The sequence below is a fragment of the Mastigoproctus giganteus genome, chromosome 11, assembly GCF_048544385.1.
Source record: "Mastigoproctus giganteus isolate SK-2022 chromosome 11, ASM4854438v1, whole genome shotgun sequence".
In the NCBI taxonomy this organism is placed as follows: domain Eukaryota; kingdom Metazoa; phylum Arthropoda; class Arachnida; order Uropygi; family Thelyphonidae; genus Mastigoproctus; species Mastigoproctus giganteus.
In genome coordinates, this window is record NC_143585.1 from 78,933,106 (window position 1) to 78,947,522 (window position 14,417).

The following is a 14,417-nucleotide window of genomic DNA, read 5'->3' on the forward strand; positions in this document are numbered from 1 at the left end:
AAAAAGACGTAGTTTACGATCACTGGAAACTGTTAGATCATGTAGGAGAAAGTTATAAATAATTTGAACTATCAAGAAATGCATCATTTTTAGTGTCAGTATCGGTCAGTTTCCCCTGTTGGTATTACTATGAATGAAAAGTAGAACAAACATCGTGGGGCTGTGCCTGCTTGGTTTAATTGCACTATGACTCTGGGAAAACAATAAATAAAAATTCAAAAACCATATCAAGTAAAAATTTGTCTATATTTAAGAAAGTAAAGGAAATCACAGATTTTTTTCTTCAGCTAACAATTTGGGCTTGTTATTTTTGAGTTACACTTCATGGATGTAGTACTGGCACTGCAGGATTAAACACCTGCGTGATGAAATACCTCTGCTAGATTAGACTGTGGCCAAAATAGGTTTTTTACAAACTGGCTCTGGCAGTTGCTGTTCAGGAAAAATAGAGAAGGAAAATTCTAGCTGACAGCCACCAGAAGTTGATAGAAAGTTATGTCCAGGACTGAGGCTGTATACAGGTCAAAGCTGGCCTTACTATAGTTTTTTAATTAAAAGCCCTTTTTTGCATTTATCACCTTTTTTATGTACCTTTTTATGTTTGAATACTTTGTTTACATGTGGAGGCAACATGGCTAACAAAGAATAATCTGCTGTTAAGTGGAAAGTATGCCATTTTGTTGCAGTAGGAATGAAATGCTGCAGTGGAGTTGTATAGTGAAATTTTAGGATGGAATAGTTTTATTAAACATAAAAAGCTCAAAATTTCAAATTTTTGGAGTCAGGTGCCTGATCCCTGTTAGGTGGCTGAAAACCATATACAGTGTATTCCGGTTATTTGGGCCACCGGTTAATCGGGGCAGCCGTTTATTTGGGGCAAATCTTAAAAAACAGAAACCAGTCGAGAAAATAGCCAGGGCTTACTTCGCATAATTGGGACAGCATGCTGTTTAATCAGGGCAGGAGACCACTGCACTGGAGATTACCACTACGATTGGCTCCGACGGTACGACGTGGTTCGGTCGAAATTCTGGAGGTCACGACCATAAAACAATAAAAACAATTAGCAGTCACCTGTTTATTGGGCTTTTCTGTTAGTGAAATCTATCATAAACAGCCAGTAAACTCGATCTTATTGAATTTGTGATAATACCGACAGCTGGAATTCTGTGGGTTATTATGGTGAAATGTGTTTACACTTCCATGAAATCTTCAATCAAATAAAAAAATTAATTTTCAGATCTTCTCTTCATTCCTATTTTTAAAACTTTGTAACTCGTTACTCCGTTCTCACTTGCGCGTATCATGTTATTTGCAATTTGTGTGTATGCCGTGTTCTTTGATATGGATTGCTTATCTTTTTACTGTTTTAAATTTTAAACCCCACCCACAAATATCAGTGAACAGAAATGTCAACTAGTTCGTATATACATATTACAGACGTATTAATTATTCCGATTATCACGTATATTCTTCCGATTTTCATGTATTTTTTAATTGGTAAGGTAATAAAGGGTAAATTTGTGCTTAATATATCTTTGCTTTTATAGTCTGTGGATAATATTCCTCCTATTTTCGCTAATTAGAATCGCTGTGTGATAGAATTAAAATTCAATTCACAAACGTGATCAGAATGACCGGCGCTTACTGAACATCGTATAGTGAACGGTACTTTACTGTGGTGAGTTCGTCGTAACGTGATTTGATTGTACAGTGAACTAATTGTAAAGGGGGGATTACGCGAAACTTCGGATAATTGGGGCAGCCGCTTAATCGGGCCAAAATGCACTAGTCCCGATGTGTCCCAAATAACCGGAATGGACTGTAGTATCAAGTGACTTTTCAGAGCCAACTGATGTTGACTTGTAAGCTCATATTGTTAAATTCAGTTGGTCTGTAATTGAAAAAATAACATAATTGTGTATTTCAAAAATAATGCGAACTTAAAAAAATTGGAAAAAAATTAAACTTATCAGAAAATTGAGAGACAGACCTGATTAACTGAAAACTTCCAACTAAATTGGAGGGGTTGGAAGGTATACACATACCTTCCTGTACCTGTTTGCACTGCATGGTAAATTCATGTTTGACTGTATTGTAATCCTAATATACAAAGGGTACTAGGAAAGTTTTGCAATACAGCTTTGTTTATTTAATTTTTTTCAAAGTAATTTCCTCTACATTCAATACACCTCTCCATCCTCCGAAACCAATCTTTAAACCAGTTCTGCCAAGTTTCACTAGGGAGTAAAGCACACTCGTTGTCCCAAGCCCGTAGAAGGTCCTCATCACTGGAAAACCGCCTCCCTTTTAGCTTCATTTTCACATGCGGGAACAGTGCAAAGTCGCAGGGAGCAAGGTCTGGACTGTAGGGAGGCTGCTCGAGAAGTTTCAGTCCTGTCATGGTCAAATATTCGGTGCAGGCTTTGGCGCGGTGAACTGGAGCATTATCGTGATGGAGGTACCAGGTGTCCATTCTTGACTTTGGCCGCAGGTTCTTCATAGATCCAATGACTTTAGGCAGGCATTGTTCAGTATACCACTTAGCTGTGACTGTCTTCTGCGTGTCCAAAACGACACGTTCCACAATTCCACTCGATTTGAAAAATACAGCTATCATTTTCTTCTTTACAGATCGGGATTTTCTGACAATTACGGGTGTGTCGTCATCATCAAAGACCCAAACTTTGTTTTGAGCCTTGGTCTGCAGATCGTAATAGTACAGCCAAGTCTCGTCACCTGTCACGATGTTGTTCACATACCGAGATTGTCCCTTATCAAACTTTTTTAACATCTCCCGGCACCAAGTCACACGTCGTGTCATCTGCTCTTCAGTCAGTTGATGCGGCACCCAGAGAGAACAAAGTTTCTTCACGTGCAAATGATCTTGCAGAATCGAACGAATTGCTGGTGCATTTAGGCCCAAAGTATCCTCTATCTGTTGGCAGGTCACTCGCCTGTTTTCGTCAAGCATTTTCCTCACAGCAGTAACATTTTCCTCCGTAACTGACGTTCGTGGCCTTCCCGGCCTCTCAGAATCCTCCAGAGTGAAATTTCCCCTTTGGAATTCTCTATACCACCTGAATATCGTTGTACGATGTGGACAATCATCATCTAGTGCAAGAGTCATTTCTTCTAAGCACTGGTCTATGGTTAAACCACGCACGAAATTATACCGCAAAACTGTCCTTATCTCATTTCGTGACCACGATGCCATCGCAAGCACGTTACACTCTCACTACTAATGAATAACTGAGCCCATCGACTTGGCGCGGCGGCTACTATGCACGTATGAACATGTCTCAACATGCAGCAACAAGCAGCTTCCTGTGATTCATTGTTGCGTCATATTGCAAAACTTTCCTAGTACCCTTTGTATATATATATATTTTTTTTTTTCCTGAACCACCCCTAGCCTAGTTTGTAAGTTACTCCTGGATTTATGTTTCCTAGATGAAAAAAACGAGTAGTGTTAATCTTCTTTAGCTGTCATTTTTCAGAACATGTTTCTGACCAGTCCAGATCATTTTGAAGCAGTGTAACTTGATACAGCAGTGTAGTAGTGTATTCTCCTGACCTTCTAATCAGCAAATTTTGACAGCTTTTCCATCAGATTAATTAATGAAAATTAGAAACAAGAGCCCAACTCAGAAGGGAAGAAACTATACTCAGCCCACTCTGAGGAATGCCCATTCATGACTACCCTTTGCTTCCTGTATTTTAACCAGCTCCTGATAAAACAATGGATCCTTTCTGGTAATTTCAGCTTCATCCAGTTTATTGAAATAACCTCTTGTGGGGGACCAAATCAAAAGCTTTTAAGAAAAGTGTCTCGCAGCTGGTAGACTGCTTGAAGGCTTATTAAGGTGTGTTTACCATTTATGTAAAAAAGAGAACAGGTGGGTGAAGTTACTGAAAAGGTTGAGGCATGCTAGACTAGATGTACACCACCCTACCATTAATATCTGGACACTCTTTTGTTGATAAGTAGTTATGTCTTACCCAAGCACAACATGTTAGACACAACTATATATGTTCACGGGCCTTTGACGATACAGTGTGATTGTGAATGCAAGATGCAGAATTAACAGACTTCAGCATGGAATGATATTAGGGTGCCACATAAGCAATCAGTCTGTATGTGATATTTCAATGGCATTGAAGATCCCTATGTTGATGATTGGTGATGTGATCTGCAAATGGAAACTGATGTTGTACTGTTGAAACCATTGAAATGACATGATAAAACTTCCAAAGCTGATAGAACACGAGAGGAGGGGCCTTACAAAGAATCATCTACTTGGAACACAGGTTGATGTTGTTGCAGCACACACACAGAGGCCCTCAGTGAGACAATTGGGACACATGTCAGCACCAGTATAGTGTGCAGGATTCTGCTTGATATGGGTTACCATAGTTGTGTAGCCATCCAAAAGCTACTAATCATCTTGATTATTACCTGACTTCATCTAGCTTGGTGTAAGGCTCACTGTTCTTCAACTGTAGACCAATGGCAAGCTGTGCTTTGTAATGATGATTCTTGGTTATGTGGTCTACCAGTCTGATGGTTATGCTGGGTGCAGGTTCTGGAGAAGGCTACTTGCTATACTGTATCATCTCGATAATGAAGTTTGGCAGAGTCAGTGTGATAGTGTGGGACTGTTTTTTATGGTTTGATTTGGGACCGTTGATTGTTTTGGACAAACTGTGATTGCTGAGGTCTATCTAGACAGCCTGGTTAACAGTGCATTACCTATGTTGTGGCAGAACAACTGGGAAGGCCTATACCTGTATCAGCAGAACAACACACCATGTTATACTGTTTGCATTGTGATGAACTGGTTTGAGGACACTAGTGTTGAAAAGTCACATTGGCCAGGCCCAAGCCCTGACCTCAGTCCTATAGAGCAGTGGTTCTCAATTGTTGTCCCATGGCACTTTGGTGCATTATGACCCTTTTCAGGTGTGTTACAAGATTAGGGAAAACCCCATTGAGTTCAATGGCAATCACTATTTAGGTGTGTTGTGAGAATGTGACTTGAGTGACAAAAGATTGGGAACCACTGCTATAGAGAACCTTTGGGATGAATTTGATCGTTGGGTACATGTGTAGTGTGTTTAGTGTCAAACGGCACCAGGGATTTCCCCCATCTCCGTGGGTACATGTATAGAGAGACTGTCCAAAATACAGAGCTGAACTGGTTCTTCTTCTTCTTGGTCCTTAGCTGGCAGCTGGGGGAGGCGGTTGGCCACGCAACCAGTATGCTGCTGTAGGTGCCGCAGGGTTTCGGACTTGCTCTGTGATGTTCTTCCATACTTTACGATCCATGGCGTCAGTCCTGGCCTGGTTAAGGTCGAGACGTCGGCTCTTCAAGTCATTTTCCACTTGCTTGGCCCACGTTTTCCTAGGCGCGGTCTGTTGGATGCTCCATTGGGTGGGTCGTTGTCTCCAAAGGAGTGGGATGGTATTCTGTTCGTGCCCATTCTACATACGTGGCCAAACCATCTAAGCCTTCGCTTCTGGATTTGGTCGGCAATGGTTGGTTGCTGTTGGCATCTGGCGTGGATGGTATCATTAGTGATGTGGTCACGAAGTGAGATGCCCAAAATTTGCTGCAGGCATCGCATTTGGAATACCTCAAGTTTGTTTAAATCTAGCTTGAGACAAATCCATGTTTCTGATCCGTAAAGGGGAATGGGCAGGATCAAAGTCCGGAAGAGTCGGATTTTAGTCTTTGAGGAAATGTTGGTCCTCTTCCACAGACACCATTTGAGAGAGGCGAACGCAGTGGCCGCCTGTCCAATTCTGCTGTGGATTTCCATGGTGGATGCAACTTTCTTCTCCTGGACCAGCGACCCAAGGTATTTAAAGTCCTGCACTTGCTCGATCTGGACGCCTTCGAGATAGATGGTGGCTTGCGACCTATCTGTTGTCAGGGCCTTTGCCTTATCAGCATTGATCTTCAAACTGTATGGCCGGGCAATGCGGGCAATGTCGTAGAGGATGTCCGTGGCTTCAGAGTCGTTACCAGCAAAGATAGCACTATCATCAGCAAACATCAGGTCAGTCACATAGTGATCCTTGTCATATTGTATGCCCCGTCTGTTTCTGAATGCTTGCCTCATAATGGCGTCGACCGTGATGTTGAAAAGCAACGGGGAGGCTACATCCCCTTGGCGGACTCCAGTTTGGATGGTAAATTCCTCAGATAAATCGTTCTGGATGCGCACCTGGCTGGTTAAACCGTTGTATGCAGTTTGGAGGAGTGTGATGACTTTTGAGGTACATGTTCGACCTCTAGTAGTTTCCATAAGGCAGGCCACATCTTTCGACTGTGGCCGATGGACACAGTCGAAAGCAGACTTAAAGTCAATGAAAACAATGAGGGTTCGCTGTCCACACCGGATCCTCTCCTCCATCAGCTGACGGATGGCAAAGATTTGATCACAGCATCCTCGCCCGGGTCTAAATCCTGCCTGTTCTTCTCGACTGGTTTGCTCGCGATGTTTTTGCAGCCTTGACTGGATGATCTTCATAAAGACCTTTCCGATGATGGAAAGGAGGCTGATGCCACAGTAGTTCTTGCAATCCCGGTTATCACCTTTCTTGTGGATCGGTACAATACACAAGAAAGTATGATCGGAACTGGTTGGTGCTTTGAAGACCAAATGGAGAAAAATATTGAAGGATATTTACAAAGAACTGGTGGAGAGTAGATCCTGCATCAGGTCAGGTGCTCATGGATTTCCTGCAGCATGGGGAAATCCATGAGCACCTTCAGATTTTTTACAGTTTGTGGGGCCTTCAGAGATTTTTGACGATTATTGTAAACTCTACTGACTTGATTGTCATGCCGGAGTATAAACAGTAACACCAAAAATTAATATATTAACTCATAATTGTTTTTATTAGTTCCCCCCAAGTAACATTATTAATCACACAACTGTACCTCACTACTGATATCTGTATAAATTGTGTATATTCACCTAAAAGGTACAATTAGTTTTCTACATTAAAAATTATTTTTTAATTCTCCCCTCTATATTTCATTGCCATTCATGAAAAGTAGATGAAAATATTAGATGAAATAGCCTACATTGCTAGTGGGTTTCTTTTTAAACAGAAGACACAAACATCACATTATTTGAATTACTCAGTTGTATGGCAGGTTTAGCTAAAAATAAATAATGTACAACAATAAATATCAATATTAAGAATACATAAACAATAATAAGATTAATTATAATTAAATAAATGCACATCTTTACTTAAGTAGCAAACACTTCTGTTTTTTTTGACCAGCATCAATTTGGTAGGTGCTGGGAAGGAGTGTATATGCTCTGGTAACCTTATTCTTTGCAATATTAAGTCTGTGTTGAAAGGTAGTAACATTTGAAGTGTTGGAAGAACTCATTCTATCAGGGTTCTTTATCCTGTTCATAGTTGGCTTGATTATGGCAATGGGGTCTGCTGGTGGTTTGGGTAATGGTGGCCAATTTCAGCAAGACTTGGAATTTCTATCCTTCTGTGGAGAGCTTCGACAGGATCAATATATTCATTTTGATTATGGTTCAATTGTCAGGAGATCCAGTTCAGGTTAGTGTGAAGAGTACTTCTTGAGTTTGTAAATGGCTTTTCAAGGTAGCAGTTCAGCCACCTCAGAATCTAGTATTTCACATATAGGAATTGCCTAAGATTAATGGTAGAAGGCAAAAGGATGACTGGGGATATACATCTCACTACATAGTGTGTTATATGAGGTTGGAACACCATATCCTAGTTAGCTCTTGTCTAACAAGCCACAATGCTCCAAGAGTTTTCTTTATTGCATTTGTAAAGTGATGTGCAAATGTGAGTTCATTGTCCCGTACAATACCTAGATTCTTGTTTCTCACACTTTGAATGGGATGCCCATTTAGGATGACACCCTTGTGGGTAGCACAGTTGGTAGAATTGCTGTCCTCCCCTCACCTAATGGAAAAGACCTGAGTTAAAGTCCCATTGATGACTTGAGGAATTTTTATGAGCCTTTTTCACAATGCGGCTGAGTTAGTCAGTTGCAGGAGGTTAGTATGGCTTTTTCTCTGGGAAACTTGGGGTTTTTGTCCAGCACACCGAAAATAAACCACAGAATACATGCAATTTACAGATAGTATACACTGAGCAATATGGCCTTAGTTACTGATGCTCCTAAAACCTTAAAAAAAAACAACTTGAGGGTGATACTAATGTCTGTCTTCATTCTTTTCATAGCGAAGTACATTTGAGCAGTCTTGTTGGGTTTAAGGCTGAGACCAGTGTTATTCAGATAAAAGGCTGTTTTTGAGTTGTTAAAACTGTCTTTGTCTGTCAAAAAGCATTCTTAGAAATCATTTTGGGATTTAGATTGTCCCAGGAGGGAACATCTTTAGGTCGTCTGCATACAAAAGGAAATTTTCAAGCAGCGACAGAAAGAGGTTAACAGCAGTGGTAAAAAGAAAAGCAGAGAGGAGTCCATCCTGAGGGACTTCTCTTTACAAAGTGTAGGTTAGAGTTGTATCGTTGAGATACTTGTGTTTTCCTATTTGTTAGAAGAACTTCACTTGTGGCAAAGAAGGGGACCCCCCCCCCTTCAGATGGTAGCCATGCAGTATCTTTGGATATCACATCTGTCAAAGGCAGATGTGAAATCCAAAAAAAATTACATCTGTTTGACCTCCACTATTTAGTGAATGTTGTATTTGGTCAAAGGTCTCAAGAAGGTTGATTTATGTTGTTATATTATATTGCTTTTAATTATGAAATTTGCACTCTGTGCTACAGCATCAGAAATCGAGTCGCCACTAGAAATGAAATCTTTCGGAACAAAACTGAAAGAAAAATAAAAATAAATTTTTTGGTAAAGAAAAGTTTACCAAAAAAATTGCAGATTAAAAGAATACTATTGTAGGGTTGCTACAGTATACAGTAAATTCAGAATTACTGTATACTTTAAGTAGCTTATTGTTGTACATAAAAAAATCATCTGCATTTCCATTTTTTACTTTATTAAAATTATTTTTATAAAGTGTGTATATATGTGATTTGAATTTTTATAGCATATGGGGAACTTAGGCTATAATGTGCTAAGTCCAAGGATATAAAGATGTGAGGTATATAAAGATACAAAATAATAGATTATACATTTACATTTGAGAAAATAAAAATAGATTATAAAATTAAGAAAATGTGTATTTAGAGTTTGAAATCAGAGCTGGAAGTTTGTGGGTGGGGGGATACAGGTTGATGCATTCTCCCATTGTTGAATGGTGATTGGTTAATATTACACAACCTCTGTAAATTATATAATATCATCTGGGTTGATATAACAGGTAGCATTTTAGGGTATATAGTTTCATGTGGTCTTTGTCAAGTACATTCTTCCCCTCTCTGTACAAAATAGAAGGAATTTAATTCTTACCATCTCTACAGTGAGTGTGGCAAGTGAAAGAGTTTTTTGCATCTGGATTTCTAATCCAAGGAAGATAGTATGAATCAGAGCTGTAATACTCAATATATTCTACGTTGATAATAATATTAGTAAATTAATAAGAGGAGTTTACCTCAATATAGTACGTGGAACACTTCCGTATGATACCCTCCAGAAATTAAAACGGAAAAAACGAAAAAATCGACAACTTACCGGTACATTAAAGTAAAATATAAATAATTAAAGTAAAATATAAATAATTAAATAATCAATTTAACACAATTCAAAATCAATTTAAAACAATTAAAATTCAAATTAACGCAATAAAAGAATCTAACAAAAATATTCAAAACTATTTTCCTTCCTGAAGCTGACAATGCTTTTCAACCGACTGTCGTGATCACAGGAATGAAAATTACCGAATCAGGCTAAACCTGCAACTTAAATAGTGATTATATGTCTTCGCGCATGCGCGAAGACATATAATCACTATTTAAGTTGCAGGTTTCACTAGAGGTGCTATTGGAACATAAAGGCACAGATTAGTCTTCTTGTAAATAAAGATTATTTGTAGATATACAGGTGTCTGGATATTAATGTTAGGGCAGTGTTTTATAATCAGGTAAAGCAACTGGCCAGGTACAGTTTGTTCTATTCACTTAACAGAATATATAAAGAAATCAAATTGTAGTAGTTAAATTCTTTTGATTTATTAACAACATAAACCATTCCTATTTTGTACCTTTACAGATATGCCAGCGTCGCTTCAAGATTGGTGCCGTAGAACTATTCGATCGGAACTTGGACCTAAACGTCTATCACAGATTTCAAAGTTAAATCTGCCCAGTTCTTTATTAGAATACCTTGATCACAGATGAAGTGGACAAAGGCCCTGCTAATTATTTAACTGTTAATTGTATATATGTAGTTATTCAAGCTGTTATTTGTTGAATATGTTTAGTTTTTGTTGGATATCATTTTCTTTACCATAAATTACATTGTTAAAATTGTATTCAAATTATTTTTACATGTTAAGATAAGACAAGTATATTTTATTTAAGTTACATCTGTAGACATAGCATTTCACTTTTTCCATTCATGCATTTGATGTAAATTTTCTCTAAATTTTGTAATGTCCTTCAGGTATTTAGGGTCTGTTTAATCTCATTTTCACTTGAATAGTCAAATTTTATAGTCACTTTTATAGTCAAATCAGTATAAACACATGTAAGTGCTTGGCTATTTTCATGTTAAAGCACAAATTAACGTGAAAGGATGATTACTTCTAAGTAGGCAATAATTTTTTTTAAATCAGATTTTGTTTGCATACATTTTTTTTTTTTTTTTTTTTTTTACATTGTTAGGAAATAATTTCAAATAATTTATTTCTGTAGCAGCATTATAAATACATTAATGAAATCGTAAAGAAACTAATTTTGTTCAGACCACATTCACTGAAATACTTCTGCAAAATTGAACAGGTAACAAACTAATTAAATATGAAACAAGGTGAAGTATAAATAAGACCAAATGACTGATTAATTGTTCTAGAATAAAAATTTTAATTACTTTGCCATTTTAAAACTGTTTACATTATGTAAGTGATATCAACTGCAGGCATTTCTTGTACAATAATTTTTATTTTGAACTAGTAACTTAGTGTTACAGTCGTTGCTAAAGCCAATCATTTTACAAGAAAAAGTGCACTAAATATCGGTATTTTGAGGATATCACACAAAATTGAATATATTATAGATCTGTTGTTGGTTTTTCATTGTATTCTGCATGGTGATAAACTGGAAGTTGTTAAAACAGTTTATAATTGTTAAATGAGATGAATGCTTGAATTAATGAATTTCATGAATCAAAACTTAAAAAAATAGTGTTACTTCTAGTGCAGTGATGATTCACCACATCCTAGCTAACAATAAAAATTTCATTGGTTAAATGTGGGCTTTTTTCTTTTTTCAACTATTATTAAATTATTTAGTTTGCATATTTTTGGGGATGAAAAATTCAGAATATCCTCATGGGTAAACTCCATACTTCAGTCAATCTGAGACTGATTGATTAACCAGCAGTCCTGAAGGATGAAGCAAGCTTACTTTTTAATTATTTATTCTCAGCCCCCTTCCCGCAAGAAATTCCCCCACTGATTGATGGCATATGAACTAAAAGTGACAAAAACATACTTTTACCAAGTTAATTTAGAAAAAGACAGTAAGCTTTCTCCAGCCATTAATCATCTGGATTTCTCCTATAACTAAAGTCTATTTCATTTTAAACAATCATCTTTTCTTTTAATACTTCAGTTATTAAAAAAAAATTAAATGCAAGAAAATTCAAAGTTGTTTGCTCTGTAATGTCATTATTTTAGCATTAGCAAATGATGCAAGATTATATATCAGCAAAAAAAAAAAAAAGACACCACCCATTTCATCTATTCATTCCCTCCAATGGTTTGTCTAGTTCCCCCTTGAGTTGATTTAAACTATCAACTTCCACAAAAACAAAAGAAAGTTTGTTCCAACAATTAACAGCCTGTTGGCAAGTTGCACATCTATTCTACAACTGTCCTTCAATTTGATTTTTTTTTTTTTTTTTTTTGATTTGGTAGTTGTTGGCGCATCGGCTTCTGTGGCCATATTGCACCTCCCAAGGTTTTTGCAGTACTTTGATCCAAGCCCGAGGCGGGAATCGAACCCGCGACCTTTGGGTTGCCGGGCAGGTATTTTACCCACTCGGCTAGCCCGGTCGGCCCTTCAATTTGAATTTGTAATCCTCATGTGGTGGCAAGAGGAAGAATCCCATTAGCATTGAGCTTGCTCAAGCCATTCAAAGCCTTAAACACCTCAATCAGATCACCTTTGCAGGAGCCTAGTTTCCAGACCCTGCAATTTACAGAACTGAAGCCTTTCTTGGTTAGAGCAGCACCACTTTGTTCTGCTCACCAATCTTGTCCTCTGTACTTGTTCCAGCAACTCCTTCCTAAAATGAAGCCTCCAGACCTGTATGCAGTATCCAAGATGTGGCCCGACCAATGCCTTATACAGTGGGATAATTACCTCCTTATCCCTGCTAGCAAAATTCCTGTATATCATTCACAAAACCCTATGAGCTGTCCTGGCTTATACTCATCAGTGTCATTAGGCCTATAACACACTCCTACTCTCATTTTTGCTTTCCAAACTGACTCAATATTGCATCGGCTACCTATGTAAACTAGATGCATTTCCTTAGATTTTATGTGCTTCTTAACTAAGACAATAACCTCTCCTATCTTCTTTGTCCTTATCTGTTTTTCTATTTCTGTCTCTGTCCTTACAAGTTTGACCTATTTGGATCACTCATTGGACAAGTAGCCTCAGTTGGAGTGGTGAATAAATATATCAAATCTAAATGTGCAGTTTTCTCTTTGCACTGCACTTTGGAGTGCAGAGGAACAACTTCCAATTGAAAACTTGCCATTCGTTTACATGGATAATCCCTATCAGTGGGCTATGTTGGCCTAATGCAGCAATTTAGTAAAGTGGAGATACTATTTCAATACAAATATTGAAATATAAAATTACACCATTTTATGTTTTCCCAGACAGTCACAAGAGAAAATCATTATTGTTTTGCTGTTTTCAATAAGTAAATATAACACGTTAAAGAACTGAAATAGTACCCCACTTCTTTACTAAACTGTTACATTTGCCCCTCCTTTATTTTTACCAAAAGTTTTCAAGCTCAGTATTGTTATAGTATCTCTTTAATGTGTATTGATCAAGAAGAAAATAAAATTGCAGCATTAATTTAGTGGAAATCATGCAAGGAAGTAAGCTCATACAAAAAAAGAAAAACTATCCACCTCATCTGCCCACTTCTCTTAAATATATGATTTATTCTTCCACCTGATGATAGTTTGTTCCAATAATGTTACTTTCTGGCTGAAAGCAAATTTTTGCACATCCTGCAACCATCCTTCCTCAATTTGAATTTGTCCCCTTGTGTGCCATTTGAGGTGAAGAGGTCCCCAGTTTTAAAGCTGCAATTTGCAGAACTAGTCTTTTGTTGTAAGAGGCTTCCTTTTGTGTCCTTGACTAATTTGGTTGCTCTTTGCAGCACCCTTCCCCCAAGATTGTCATAAAATGAGGCTTCCAGACCTGTATGTAGTACTAAGATGTGGCATAATGATTGCCTTAGACAATGAGATAATCACCTCCTTATTCCTGCTGGCAAAATCCCTGTATATATCATTGACAAAAAGCTGATGTGCTGTCCTAATAGCCTATGTACATTGCTCAGGAAACATTTGTTTGACTACAATTCTAGTTCTTTTCTCTACTGCCTACTGTAGTAGCATGCATTTTGTGATATCCTGGGATTACTGCTGCCCATATGCAGTACTTTGCATTTATCACAGTTAAACCTTGCCACTTGTCAACCTATCTGCCTGACTTTTCTAGATCTTGTTGCAGCAAGTGTTGAATTACTACTGCAACAAGACTACTAGACTTACTCTTGACCTTAATCACCCTTCATATAATCTGCAGATGCCTCCAAAATCATTAATAATGAAAACAATAAACACTGAACCCTGCAGGACTCCAGTAATAACATCATTCCAAGAAGAGCATTGTCCATTTATAATCATCCTCTATCTTCTGACACTCAAACAACCATCCCTTTATCCATAGAAGTAACTTTCCCCAATGTCACACTGCTTCAATTTGTACAGTAGGCTTGCAGAATATTGTCAAGCTTTATTGAAACCTAAGTATATGATGGATAACTTCATATACAGTTACTGTATCTAGGTCATTTTTGTTCTCCACTGCTTAGTGTACAGTAGCAGCATACAAGTAGTATGTTTTCCTGGGATTACTGCTGTCCACATGCATTTGTGGACAGCAGTAATCACACGGCAATTAATGGTAAATGCAGTACCTTGCATTTACCATTAACTGACAACTTCTAAACTAT

The 14,417-nt window shown here is 37.8% G+C and overlaps 1 protein-coding gene across 3 annotated transcripts in view; it reads left to right on the top strand.

Moving 5' to 3' along the window:
- Positions 1-10,617, top strand: part of LOC150078166 (ankyrin repeat and SOCS box protein 13-like) — a 67,842-nt gene extending 57,225 nt beyond the window's left edge. For 2 of the 3 annotated variants that reach the window (XM_090384696.1, XM_090384695.1), the window contains exon 5: positions 10,200-10,617. In XM_090384696.1, the coding sequence (XP_090240822.1) occupies positions 10,200-10,327 (128 nt within the window). In that variant the 3' untranslated portion in view covers positions 10,328-10,617. The remainder of the gene's footprint in view (positions 1-10,199) is intronic. The other variant, XM_090384694.1, reaches the window with a different exon arrangement.
- Positions 10,618-14,417: the final 3,800 nt, after the last annotated feature.